Genomic DNA, 14,423 nt, shown 5'->3' on the forward strand with positions numbered 1-14,423 from the left:
GGACCAAGGCAGGGGGGGAGTTGGGGACCAAGGCCGGCAGGCCTGGCAGGAAAGAGAAGGGCAGGGAGGGAAGGAGGAAGGGAGGATTCAGTGGGAAAGAAAATCACCCAGAACACCTAGCCCCGAAGGTGGGAAATGGAGCAGTATCAGGCAGCTGGGTCTGCAGTGTCCACACCAGGAGTGGGCCTGGCTTACCTCTCCGCTCTTGCTGGGAAGCCCAGAGCTGGTTCTTGACTTAGGGAGGCCTGCTTTACTTGAGCTGAAAGGGACCTTCAGAGGTCATGGAATCCATTTCCCTCCCTCCTTCCATGGTCCTGTCTCCAGGACAGATGGGCATGTGACCTGTGATGGTGGCTACTGGTTCATTGGTTCAATTGCAGTAAGAAGAATTAAGGCTAGATCCAAGGAAGATTTCCCTGAATACTGACCTATTATGACAAAGCTCAATCTGGGGAAATCCACGGTGGTTCTTTCTGGGGAGTTACCTGGTCAGTGATCCATCAATCAATTACTCAAGCTGCACCTGAGCCTTCTTACCGTTATCTTGGTCATATTTTCCAGTGCCAGCCCGATGAGGGTGTGGTCCATGTTGGCATTCAGCTTCCTGGCACCCCTGATGATCCTTTCTAAGACCCCGAAGATCAAAAACTTGTGTTTGGCGGACATCCCCTGCAGAGAGTGGAGAAGAGCTTTGGCAGAGCGGGATGCTCCAGGGTCACAGGTGCCAGGCCCGCCTGGAATGCCAACATTAGAGTGGGCAGACCTGCGGCAGGCTGGTCATCGGTCCCACAGAGGGGACTGAGCCACAGAAAACAGGCAGGCTCAGCTGCACTGAGTTGAGCAGGTGAAGCAGGGAGCTTCTTGTTGAATGTCTTGGGCTTCTTTGGCACATGGGAAAACTGATTCCTCTGTACCAGCGCCAGTCCTCCACTCCTCCCTCCCAGCCCCCTCCCTTCCCTTCTCCCCGCCCCCACCCCGTCCCAGTTCTCCTTTCCCATCGCCACCCCTCTTCCCATGCCCATGTCTCTTCCATCCTAAAAAAACCCTCTCTTGACCCCACCTCACCTTCTACTTATCGCCCCATATCCCTCCTACCATTCATTTCCAAACTCCTTGAACAAGTTGTCTACACGCGCTGCCTAGAATTCCTCAACAACAACTCTCTCCTCGACCCCCTCCAGTCTGGCTTCCGTCCCCTACATTCGACGGAAACTGCCCTCTCCAAGGTCACCAATGACCTCCTGCTTGCCAAATCCAACGGCTCATACTCTATCCTAATCCTCCTCGACCTCTTAGCTGCCTTCGACACTGTGGACCACCCCCTTCTCCTCAACACGCTATCTGACCTTGGCGTCACAGACTCCGTCCTCTCCTGGTTCTCCTCTTATCTCTCCGGTCGTTCATTCTCACTCTCTTTTGCAGGCTCCTCCTCCCCCTCCCATCCCCTTACTGTGGGGGTTCCCCAAGGTTCAGTGCTTGGTCCCCTTCTGTTCTCGATCTACACTCACTCCCTTGGTGACCTCATTCGCTCCCTCAGCTTCAACTATCATCTCTATGCTGATGACACCCAGATCTACATCTCTGCCCCTGCTCTCTCCCCCTCTCTCCAGGCTCGCATCTCCTCCTGCCTTCAGGACATCTCCATCTGGATGTCTGCCCGCCACCTCAAACTCAACATGTCCAAGACTGAACTCCTTGTCTTCCCTCCCAAACCCTGCCCTCTCCCTGACTTTCCCATCACTGTTGACGGCACTACCATCCTTCCCATCTCACAAGCCCGCAAACTTGGTGTCATCCTCGACTCCACTCTCTCATTCACCCCTCACATCCAAGCCGTCACCCAAACCTGCCAGTCTCAGCTCCGCAACATTGCCAAGATCTGCCCTTTCCTCTCCATCCAAGCCGCTACCCTGCTCGTTCAAGCTCTCATCCTATCCCGTCTGAACTACTGTATCAGCCTTCTCTCTGATCTCCCATCCTCATGTCTCTCCCCACTTCAATCCATACATCATGCTGCTGCCTGGATTGTCTTTGTCCAGAAACGCTCTGGGCATGTTACTCCCTTCCTCAAAAATCTCCAGTGGCTACCAATCAATCTGTGCATCAGGCAGAAACTCCTCACCCTGGGCTTCAAGGCTGTCCATCACCTCGCCCCCTCCTACCTCACCTCCCTTCTCTCCTTCTCCAGCCCACCCCGCCCCCTCCGCTCCTCTGCCGCTAATCTCCTCACCGTTAGGCCTCGTTCTCGCCTGTCCCTCCATCGACCCCCAGCCCACGTCATCCCCCGGGCCTGGAATGCCCTCCCTCTGCCCACACAAGCCAGCTCTCTTCCTCCCTTCAAGGCCCTACTGAGAGCTCACCTCCTCCAGGAGGCCTTCCCAGACTGAGCACCTTCCTTCCTCTCCCCCTCATCCCCCTCTCCATCCCCCCATCTTACCTCCTTCCCTTCCCCAAAGCACCTGTATATATGTTATATGTTTGTACATATTTATTACTCTATTTATTTTACTTGTACATATCTATTCTATTTATTTTATTTTGTTAGTATGTTTGGTTTTGTTCTCTGTCTCCCCCTTTTAGACTGTGAGCCCACTGTTGGGTAGGGACTGTCTCTATATGTTGCCAACTTGTACTTCCCAAGCGCTTAGTACAGTGCTCTGCACACAGTAAACGCTCAATAAATACGATTGATTGATTGATTGATTCCCACTCTCCCCGCCTAGGCCCCCGCCAACTCATCCCAATCTAAACCCTCCCCACCCCTTGCACCCTTCCCCCTCCCTCCCCTCCCTCGATAGCTGCTGCCAAGTGTGGCCTCTGGAACCCCCGCTCCGTTTTAAGTAAGATCCCTTTCATCCTGGACGTATTCCTTTCCAGCTCTCTACTTCTCCTCGCCCTAACTGAAACATGATTGTCTCCGGACGACACGGTCTCTTCTGCTGCTCTCTCCAGTGGAGGCCTCTTCTTCTCCCACTCCCCCAGACTCACCGGAAAAGGAGGAGGTGTCGGTTTCCTTCTCGAGCCCCAATGTCGCTTTCGCACTAGCCCTCCTCCCCATTCCCTTTCCTTCCCTTCCTTTGAAGCCCACATTATTCGCCTCTCCCACCCCCTCCAGATTCTTGTAGCCGTCATCTACTGCCCCCCCGACCCCACCTCCAACTTCTTTAACGATTTTGACCCCTTTCTCACCTTCCTTCTCTCATTTTCCATGCCCACTCTGATCCTCGGAGACTTCAACATCCACATGGATATCCCTGATGACTCCTCTGCCGCCCGCCTTCTATCTCTCCTCGACGCTGCCAACCTCTTGCTCCACCCCACCTCACCCACTCACCAACTTGGTCATACTCTCGACCTCATCATCTCCTATCACTGCACTGTATCCACCCTCACCAACTCTGAAATCCCTCTCTCTGATCATAATCTTCTCACCTGCCTCTTCACTCACACTCCTTTATCCTGTAAATCCATATTACTCCTTCACAGAGATCTCCGCTCTCTTGACCCCATCCATCTTTCTGAGCGCCTCACACCCCACCTCGCTGCCCTCTCCTCTCTACCCAGTCTTGACGATCAGATTACTGCTCTCAACTCTACCCTTTCTACTCAGCTAGACTCACTCGCTCCCCTTTCCCTTCGCCGCTCTCGCACCACTAACCCACAGCCCTGGATCACTGCCACTGTCCGCCTCCTTTGCTCTTATGCTCGAGCTGCCGAACGCTGCTGGCGAAAGTCTAAACACCATGCCAACCTCGTTCACTTCAAGTTTATCCTTTCCTGCCTTAACTCAGCCCTCTCCTCTGCCAGACAAAACTATTTCTCCTCCCTTATTGACACCCATGCCCATCATCCCTGCCAGCTCTCCTGTACATTTAACTCCCTTCTCAGGCCCCTGGTTCCTCCCCCTCCTCCTTCTCTCACCCCTAATGATCTGGCCTCCTACTTCATTAACAAAATTAAATCCATCAGGTCCGACCTCCCCAAAGTCACTCCCCCCAGTTCTCCAACCTCCCGGCTCTCAACACTCTCTGCTACTCTCCCATCCTTCCCAGCAGTATCCTCAGAGGAGCTCTCCTCCCTCCTCTCAAGTGCTACTCCGGCCACCTGTGCTTCTGACCCCATTCCCTCTCATCTCATGAAATCTCTCGCTCCATCCCTTCTCCCCTCCTTAACCTCCATCTTCAACCACTCATTCTCCACTGGTTCCTTCCCTTCTGCCTTCAAACGTGCCCATGTCTCTCCCATCTTAAAAAAACCCTCTCTTGACCCCACCTCACCTTCTACTTATCGCCCCATATCCCTCCTACCATTCCTTTCCAAACTCCTTGAACGAGTTGTCTACACTCGCTGCCTAGAATTCCTCAACACCAACTCTCTCCTCGACCCCCTCCAGTCTGGCTTCCGTCCCCTACATTCGACGGAAACTGCCCTCTCCAAGGTCACCAATGACCTCCTGCTTGCCAAATCCAACGGCTCATACTCTATCCTAATCCTCCTCGACCTCTCAGCTGCCTTCGACACTGTGGACCACCCCCTTCTCCTCAACACGCTATCCAACCTTGGCGTCACAGACTCCGTCCTCTCCTGGTTCTCCTCTTATCTCTCCGGTCGTTCATTCTCAGTCTCTTTTGCAGGCTCCTCCTCCCCCTCCCATCCACTTACTGTGGGGGTTCCCCAAGGTTCAGTGCTTGGTCCCCTTCTGTTCTCGATCTACACGCACTCCCTTGGTGACCTCATTCGCTCCCTCAGCTTCAACTATCATCTCTACGCTGATGACACCCAGATCTACGTCTCTGCCCCTGCTCTCTCCCCCTCTCTCCAGGCTCGCATCTCCTCCTGCCTTCAGGACATCTCCATCTGGATGTCTGCCGCCACCTCAAACTCAACATGTCCAAGACTGAACTCCTTGTCTTCCCTCCCAAACCCTGCCCTCTCCCTGCCTTTCCCATCTCTGTTGACGGCACTACCATCCTTCCCGTCTCACAAGCCCGCAACCTTGGTGTCATCCTCGACTCCGCTCTCTCATTCACCCCTCACATCCAAGCCGTCACCAAAACCTGCCGGTCTCAGCTCCGCAACATTGCCAAGATCCGCCCTTTCCTCTCCATCCAAACTGCTACCCTGCTCGTTCAAGCTCTCATCCTATCCCATCTGGACTACTGTATCAGCCTTCTCTCTGATCTCCCATCCTCATGTCTCTCCCCACTTCAATCCATACTTCATGCTGCTGCCCGGATTGTCTTTGTCCAGAAACGCTCTGAGCATGTTACTCCCCTCCTCAAAAATCTCCAGTGGCTACCAATCAATCTGCACATCAGGCAGACACTGCTCACCCTTGGCTTCAAGGCTCCCCTCATACCTCACCTCCCTTCTCCTTCTACAGCCCACCCCACACCCTCCGCTCCTGTGCTGCTAATCTCCTCACCGTGCCTCATTCTCGCCTGTCCCGCCATCGACCCCCGGTCCACGTCATCCCTCTGGCCTGGAATGCCCTCCCTCTGCCCATCCACCAAGCTAGCTCTCTTCCTCCCTTCAAGGCCCTACTGGGAGCTCACCTTCTCCAGGAGGCCTTCCCAGACTGAGCCCCTTCCTTCCTCTGCCCCTCGTCCCCCTCTCCATCCCCCTCATCTTACCTCCTTCCCTTCCCACAGCACCCGTATATATGTATATATGTTTGTACATATTTATTACTCTATTTATTTATTTATTTTACTTGTACATATCTATTCTACTTATTTTATTTTGTTAGTATGTTTGGTTTTGTTCTCTGTCTCCCCCTTCTAGAATGTGAGCCCACTGTTGGGTACAGACTGTCTCTATATGTTGCCAACTTGTTCTTCCCAAGCGCTTAGTACAGTGCTCTGCACACAGTAAGCGCTCAATAAATACGATTGATTGATTGATTGATTGTAGCCCAGCGAGGTTGTGTTCCACTCAAGATCACACAACCAGCGTAAGGGAGCAGCCCTGTGGTCAGATCCCAGGTCTTCTGACTCTTCCCTGTTTCCTCACATTCTTTCCTTTCAGTAGCCTACAGAAACACATAACTGGTGTTGGGGGTCTATGTTTTCAATTCTTGTTGAATGCTGACTGGTCCGCAGCCTGATTTCTATTAGATCCAGCATCATTTCTATAACTCCCCAGACCTGTTCCTTGATGCTAGTTTGCTGGAATGGGATCCAGCCATCCTGCTGCCATGCTGAGTTTCTTCCAAATGGGAAATAAGCGTGGCCTAGAGGATAGACCACAGGCCTGGGAGTCAGAAGGACCTGGGTTCTAATCCACACTCTGCCACTTGTCTGCTGTGTGACCTTGGGCAAGTCACTTAATTTCTCTATGCCTCAATTCTCTCATCTGTAAAATGGGGATTAAGACTGTGAGCCCCATGTGGGATATGGACTGTGTCTAACTCGATTAGCTTGTATCTACCCCAGCCTTTAGTACAGTGCCCAGCACAGAGTAAGCACTAAACAAACACCATAAAAAAGAGAAATCTTCACCCAGTCCGAGAACTGACCTTAGGTTCAGGGTGGATGAGGAGCACTTGAGGTGGGAGGATGGGGGGTGAGGGCTCCACGAGCTTGGAATTGGGACGATGGGGTGTCCCTATCTGCTGGTTGTCCAGAAAGTATTCATTGATTGTTTCCAGCACCAAGTTCTGGTTGGCCTTGGCCATATAGGTGAGTTTCTTAGAGATGGCTTTCACGTGGGCCAGATCTGTTCCACTCAGGTCCTGGAGCATTTTGAAGCAGATGGCTAAAGGTAGCACCAGAAAAGATGGGGTGGGTGCGGAGGGGACCGATTTGAAAGGAGAACCGCATATTTACAATTGGATAATTGTGGGTTGGCTCAGCTGAGGAAATCAATCAAACAGTCAAATGTATTTCCTGAGTGCTTACTGCATGCAAAGTAGTATACTAAGTGCTTGGGAGAGTACAGTATTACAGAGTTGATAGATAAGTTCCCTGCCTACAAAGAGCCACAGTAAAGAGTAAATTCACATTGCCACAATCAGGGGCAGCCTCTTCCCTTGTAGTAGTAGTAGTAGTAGTAGTAGTAGTAGTAGTAGTAGTAGTAGTAGTAGTAGTAGTAAAAATAGTTGTAGTGGTAGTAGTAGGAGGAGGAGGAGTTGACTTCTCTCTCTCTCTCACCACATATGTATATACAGAAATATTTTAGACTGTGAGCCCACTGTTGGGTAGGGACTGTCTCTATATGTTGCCGACTTGTACTTCCCAAGCACTTAGTACAGTGCTCTGCACACAGTAAGCGCTCAATAAATACGATTGATTGATTGATTGAGGAGGAGTAATAATAATAAGAGGAACAGTTTTTGAGTGCCCTCTTGGTAAAATGTACTGTAGTAGGTATTTGGGAAAGACAGAGTAACAAAGTGACATAATTCCTGCCCACCAGGTAGTTTATACTTTAACAGGAGAGACAAACAACAGAAAAATATTTACAAATAGGACCGTGAAAAATAATTGAAAAACTGAACAGGCTAATCCAGCAGCCGTGGAATGCTGCTCATCACTCCCCACTCCAAGCCTGGATCTGCAAACATGCAAAGCTGCAAACCCTCCTCAGGGTCAAATCCAAGGCCAAGGTCCCACCCACTCCTAATTCAGTGCCTCCTCCTCTTCCCCTCCTCCTTCTCCTCTTCCTCCCCCTCCCCCTCCCTCTTCTCCTCCTCCTCTTCCTCTTCCTCTTCTTCCATGTTTAGGAATCTACTCCCGTAGGGAAGTTTGGCAGTGGGGTGGGTGGGGGAGATTTAATCCTTCTCCAATTTCTTAGGTCCGGTCATGATTTTCCCCCAGAGTCCAGCAAGATAAACCTAAGTCTGGGCCAGGTGGTGGAAAATGTCCACTCCCACCCTCGGAAGGCCCATGACCCTCAGCATGGCAGAGAAAGAGGAATTTATGGGTGGGATCAGTGCCTATCTCTGGCTAGAGATAGAGAGGAAATTCCTCAGAGCCAGGGACTGAGCTTCTAGACTGTGAGCCCGTTGTTGGGTAGGGACCATCCCTATATGTTGCCGATTCGTACTTCCCAAGCGCTTGGTACAGTGCTCTGTACACAGTAAGCACTGAATAAATACAATTGAATGAATGAATGAAGCCAGGCACTATTACGACAATGAACGTGGTGGCCTTATTGGCTTCTGTTGTGTCCGCCATTGCTGCTGCTGTGGCCGCTGGTAATACCGAAGCCTGGCAGGGCCTGACATGAAACCCCTCACCCTGGGCTTCAAGGCTGTCCATCACCTCGCCCCCTCCTACCTCACCTCCCTTCTCTCCTTCTCCAGCCCAGCCCGCACCCTCCGCTCCTCTGCCGCTAATCTCCTCACCGTACCTCGTTCTCGCCTGTCCCGCCATCGACCCCTGGCCCACATCATCCCTCGGGCCTGGAATGCCCTCCCTCTGCCCATCCGCCAAGCTAGCTCTCTCCCTCCCTTCAAGGCCCTACTGAGAGCTCACCTCCTCCAGGAGGCCTTCCCAGACTGAGCCCCTTCCTTCCCCTCCCCCTCGTCCCCCTCTCCATCCCCCCATCTTACCTCCTTCCCTTCCCCACAGCACCTGTATATATGTATATATGTTTGTACATACTTATTACTCTATTTATTTATTTATTTTACTTGTACATATCTATTCTATTTATTTTATTTTGTTAGTATGTTTGGTTTTGTTCTCTGTCTCCCCCTTTTAGACTGTGAGCCCGCTGTTGGGTAGGGACTGTCTCTATATGTTGCCAACTTGTACTTCCCAAGCACTTAGTACAGTGCTCTGCACAAAGTAAGCACTCAATAAATACGATTGATTGATTGACATGACCATTTGACTTCCCACCTTACTACCCTCTCCTGAATATCTCCTGCTGCCCCCTCACTGAGAAGCAGAAGCTCCAATCAGCATCCAACTCATCAGTCCACCCAGCCAGAATGTGGTCCCAGTTGCCCTCCCTGACAATCAGGTTGGTATGTCCTAGTGAGCCCCACCCTAGACTCACTTATCCTAGTCCCCAGGCCACAAGTGGATCTCAGGCAGCCGGTCACCTTCACTGTCAGCCTTGTCTGGGAGCCCACGGCTGCCTTGCGGGGCCAGGGCGGCAGGCCTGCTTCTGCTGCTGCTACTGTGGCTGCTCCTGCTGCTGCTGCTGCTGCTGTGGCTGCTTCTGCTGCCGCTGGACTTCCTGAGTGGGGGCCTGCTGGGGGTCCCTAGATTGTCTCCTGGGGGCCACTCCCGGCAAGGCCGTTCTTTCGTTGAAACCCTCCAGTCATGGGGGATGAAAGAAAATAGTCTGAAATGAACCATGGCAGAGGAAGGAAGGCTGCTGAGGCTGGACTCCCTCTTGAAGGTTCCCAATGTCCAGCAGGTTCAGCTGGCCCCAGCCCCTAGGGGCTCACACTTGCCCCTCTCCCGGCATGGCTGGCTCCCCGGGGCTACTCTTGGGGCAGCTAGGCTCCTCTGGGCCCAGGGCAGAGGGCCTGCAGCTGGGGAGGAGGGCGTGGGGGCTCACGCTCCCCTCTCTCCCGGGGAGGTTTACTCCCCTGGGCCTGTGGCAGGGGGGCTGTGGCTGGGGTGAGAGGACTTGGAGGACTTTTCCTGGAGCCGCCGAGCCAGAGAAGAAAAGCATTCCAATATCTAAGGCTCAGAACCCACGCACAGCTCCAGAGAGACAATCTGGGGTGATCCAGTGCAGACCCTGCCCCTGTCCCAGCAGGCGACCCTCTTTCTCCCCTGCCCCCATGGGAGGGTGAGCCCTGAGGAGTGGCCACACTGGCCATGCCCTCGGTCCAGCAGTGCTAGGAGGAAAGTGGCTGTTGTCAGTTTAGCCCTTCCCTCTCTTCCAGCCCTCACGGGGCCTGGCCCTCTGGGATCAGCCTGGGAGAGCGTCTGTTTGGTTGTTGAGAGAATTGTAGTTGCGGACTTTGAGGACTGCCATCTCAACCCCGGGATGACTCCTTCAGGTGGCCAGGCATTTGGGAGTCCATTCCCTGTAGTGCAGGGCAGGGGTCTTCTAAGATCTCTAGGGGCCCATATCCCCCAAAGGACTGAATATAGCCGGACTCTTTGCCATGAGGAAATTGTTCAGCGTGGTTCCAGATGGGCTCGACTTCCAAAGAGAGCAAGAGCAATGGAAGTTGAGGGTTTTCCCTATGCACAGTCTCTGTTCCCAGGATGGTGTTTTCCTGGGGCACCTGTTTCCTTCAGCCACATTCTCCAAATCAGGGAGACCTGAGAGCTGGACTCGGGATTATTCTCCTGCTACTGTCCTGAAAGCAGCATGGCTCAGTGGAAAGAGCCCAGGCTTCGGAGTCAGAGGTCATGGGTTCTAATCCTGGCTCCACCATATATCTGCTGTGTGACCTTGGGCAAGTCACTTAACTTCTCTGAGCCTCAGTTACCTCATCTGTAAAATGGGGATTAAGATTGTGAGCCCTACGTGGGACAACCTGATCACCTTATATCCCTCCCAGCTCTCAGAACAGTGCTTCACACATAGTAAGCACTTAACAAATGCCATCATCATCATTATTATTATTATTGTTATCAAAGAAGCAGCCCCTGTTCCTCCAGAAGCCAGATTCCAGGGCATGGATGGTCTGCACAGGGAAAGTGAGGGAAGGCTTCAGGAATCCCTCCAAAGGCCGCTCAGACTACAGAAGGCCCCTATTGTTCCCAGGGGTGGGGGGTGGGATACCCTGGTCAGCCACCCTCCTTGAGCTGTCCACCTGAGCTCACTTTCCTGGCCATGTTTTAGGGAAGGCATGAATGGGTGGGTGGTGGTTGACCACCTGGGCTGGCACAAGGGAGTCTGAGGACCTGGGTTTTAATTCCGGCTCTGCCAATTGCCTGCTCTGTGAACTTGGGCAAGTCACTTCACTTTTCTGTATCTCAGTTTCTTCTTTTGTAAAATGGGGGATTCTCCCTCTACTTCAACTGTGAGCCTCATTTGGGAAAGGGACTGTGTCTGAGCTGGTGATCTTTTGCCACAGTCATTATCCTTATTAGCAGCTCTGACCCCAAACGCCTAACCTGTCACCTTGAGACATGGTACAGGACTCAGCCGCTGCTAAACAGGAGCTGGGGAACATTCAGCGCCGGCAGCCCTACACCCGAGGACCCCATGGCCGGCAGTCGCCACCACGTCACTGGCGGTCCAGCTGTCGGCCAGGTCTGTCTGCCTCCCCTGCCTGCCCTACCCTGAAACTATTGTGACATCTCCCGTGATGTAGGAATGGAGACCTCTCAGCTGATGACACTGGGTGGGGAGAAATGGAAGGGGAGTGGGTGGGCAGGCATCAGAGTCAGGAGTCAAGGAGAGGGTGAAGGTCAAGGGTCAGGGGTCAGGGTCATGTTATCTAAGCCTGCCTGAAGGGCCCTTTACCTCACTTCGCCATCCAGCGTGTCCCTGTCGGGGCTTTTCACCTCCCGGGAATGGGCAGTCGGCTCCACGCAGGACCACGTGGCTTTGAGGTGCCCGTTGATAGCACGTGGGGTGTGACCCTGTATTTTGACCAAATCCCCTTTCCGCCTCCAAACAAGACACTCCCAGAAGGCGTCTCTCCTTTACAGACCACCGGCATCTCCACCTCCCACTTGTGTTTCAGGTTCATACTGCGAATCTGTCCCCTGCTTGCCCTCTTGGGCCAGAGGTTCCCCATACCTCTCTAGCTCGAGTGCCATACTTTCCCTGCTCTATGGTCAGACCTGACAGAGAGGGGTAAGAGAGTGCAGGGTGTGTGGTTACACTGTTCCGGAGTTGGTCAGACCACATAGGGCCTGCTTTCACTCCCCAGTGTGTGGTCAGGCTTGCAGGATGTAGTTACCCTGTTCAGGGGGTGGTCAGGTCTCACAGAGTGCCGTTGCATTGTAGAGAGTGCTGTCAGATATGCAGGTTATGGTTACACTGTGCAGGGTGTGGGGCAGGATATGGTCACACTGTCCAGGGCATGGCAGATCATTCAGGCTGTGGTCAGGCTATGTGGGGTGTGGTCAGACCATTCAGGGTGATGTGCAGTTGGAAAGCTTGAGGCGGGGAGACTGATCCTTGTTCTTTTGATCCCCGTTGAACTGCTGCAAGCAGACAAACTCAATGTGACTCAATCATTCTATGGATTTACTCCTGAGGTAAAACCAATCCCAGGTTTGTTTACTGGTGACTGCTCTCTGCTGGAGAAACCAGGGCTTCTCTCTTTCAATCCCACTATTACTATTACTATTTGGTCTTTACAACCCTGATTGCCTATCAGTCAATCATTCAGTGGTATTTATTGAGCACTTACTGCACTGTACTGAGTGCTTGGGAGAGTACAAGAGAGCTAGTAGACACAATCCCTCCCCTATAGGAGTTTACAGCCTACGGTGTGCACAGCTAAGCATCTGAGAGAGTGTGGTAGTTTTAGTACCTAGAATCCCTTTCTTCAAGTAGTTTACAACCTAGAACAGTGCACAGAACTCTGTACTGAGCATTTGGGAGAGTACCATTCAGTAGGTAGGTAGGATCCCTGTCCTAAAGGAATTTATAGTGTACTGTGTGCTGAGGGCTTAGGGGAGTAGAGGCAGCCTATAGTGTAGTAGGGGAGACAAACTTAACAAATTCATCACCATTAGGGGAAAAAACAATAGTGCTGTTGGATCGGGTTGGGGTGAGGTGATACCAAATTGCTTACGGGATACCAACCCAAATGCAGAGGCGACACAGAAAGGAGGAAGAATAGGGTGGGTGGGCCGAGAGATCACTTAGGAAAGGCTTAGGCTTCCCGGAGATGTATGTGGGTGGGTCTCATCATTTGTGGAGGAGCAGTATTCTCGGGAATACTTGAGACCAAATCAGTGGGGGGCTGCTGCAGTGACAATTGTCCTGGAAAATGTATTGTCCTCACCTGCAAGCAAAGGGATAGTAGTTTCCACCATTCATTCATTCAATCAATCATATTTATTGAGCACTTACTGTGTGCACAGCACTTTATTAAGCACCTGGAAAGTACAATTCTGCAACAAATAGAGAAAATCCCTACCCAACAACGGGCTCACAGTCTAGAAGTGCGGAGACAGACAACAAAATAAAACAAAACAAATAGACAGGCATCAATAACATCAATATAAATAAATAGAATTATAGATATATACACATCATTAATAACATGAATAGAATAATAAATATGTACATATACACACAAGTGGTGTGGGGTGGGGGGGGTAGAGCAGAGGGAAAGAGTTGGGGAGATAAGGAGGGGAGGAAGAGCAGAGAAGGGGGCTCAGTCTGGGAGGGCCTCCTGGAGGAAGTGAGCTTTCAGAGACTGGTGGGGGGGTTGAAGGTCCTTTTCATGTCAATAATCAATCAATCAATCGTATTTATTGAGCGCTTACTGTGTGCAGAGCACTGTACTAAGCGCTTGAGCAGTGTACTAAGCGTTTGTAGCTAAGCGCTTGTCAATAGTTTATAGAATGATGAATGAAAGGAACTCTAAACCCTCCACATTACTCAGGGGTGGAGAAAAGGTTGCTCCGGAACCATGAACCTCAGTGGTTCTGGAGCATTGGTGTTACTGATAGTCCTTCTCTTCAGCACCCCCACCCACCACTTGAGCTATGTGTTTTTCTTTATAGAAAAGGTTTTTTTGTTTTGTCTTATGGTGAAATTAAAGGATGTCTAGTTAGTTATGTGCTATAGTATATGTAATTTATATACATATCTGTAATAATATTTATATTTGTCAGCTTCCCCGTAGTTTGTAATCTTGTTGCAGGCTGAGAATGTGTTTGTTGTATTGTGCTCAATAAAAACAATTGACTCACTGACTGCTACTTGGGGGCTTAGGGTTAACATTAGGGTTAGGGTTAGTTGGAGTGGAGCTGGGGTTAGGGTTTGGACGGGTTAGGGTGTTGGGGTTGGGGGTTGGGGGTTAGGGTTGGGCGTTAAAGTTACAGTTACACAATGAGCTTACAGTTTGCATCAGACAGAAACTTGAGTTTACCCACAGTGCCACACAACTGGTCGACACAGTCCCTACTCACATCGAGCTTACGGTTTTGAGGAGGAGGTGGGCATTAATAAGTGAATTAGATATGTACATAAGTGTTGCGGGGCTCTGCTGCCTGGATCATTGTGCTAAAGTAAACCTTCAGTTCCTGTCTCCCCAATCCTCAAGAACCTCCAGGATTTCCCATCCACTTCTGCATCAATCAATCAATAGTATTCATTGAGCACTTACTATGATCAGAGCACTGTACTCCATATTTGGGAGAGTACAACGCAACAGAATTGGTAGATACGGTACCTACCCACAGTAACCTTTACAGCCTGCATAGAGTAGAAACTTCTTATCACTGGCTTTAAGGCCCTCAGTTGGCTTGCCCCCTCCTACCTTGCCTCGCTGACCTTCTACTATAATCCAAATCCTCACCTTCAAAGCCTTA

The 14,423-nt window shown here is 51.4% G+C and overlaps 1 protein-coding gene across 1 annotated transcript in view; it reads right to left on the bottom strand.

Moving 5' to 3' along the window:
* The window catches only part of LOC119949985 (maestro heat-like repeat family member 5), a 63,854-nt gene extending 52,759 nt beyond the window's left edge, over positions 1-11,095 (bottom strand). Inside the window, 4 exon segments of the mRNA XM_038771842.1 lie at positions 538-673; positions 6,615-6,756; positions 9,053-9,297; positions 11,037-11,095. Coding sequence (XP_038627770.1) covers positions 538-673; positions 6,615-6,756; positions 9,053-9,297; positions 11,037-11,095 — 582 coding nt within the window.
* Positions 11,096-14,423: the final 3,328 nt, after the last annotated feature.

The sequence above is a fragment of the Tachyglossus aculeatus genome, chromosome X1 (assembly GCF_015852505.1).
Source record: "Tachyglossus aculeatus isolate mTacAcu1 chromosome X1, mTacAcu1.pri, whole genome shotgun sequence".
In the NCBI taxonomy this organism is placed as follows: domain Eukaryota; kingdom Metazoa; phylum Chordata; class Mammalia; order Monotremata; family Tachyglossidae; genus Tachyglossus; species Tachyglossus aculeatus.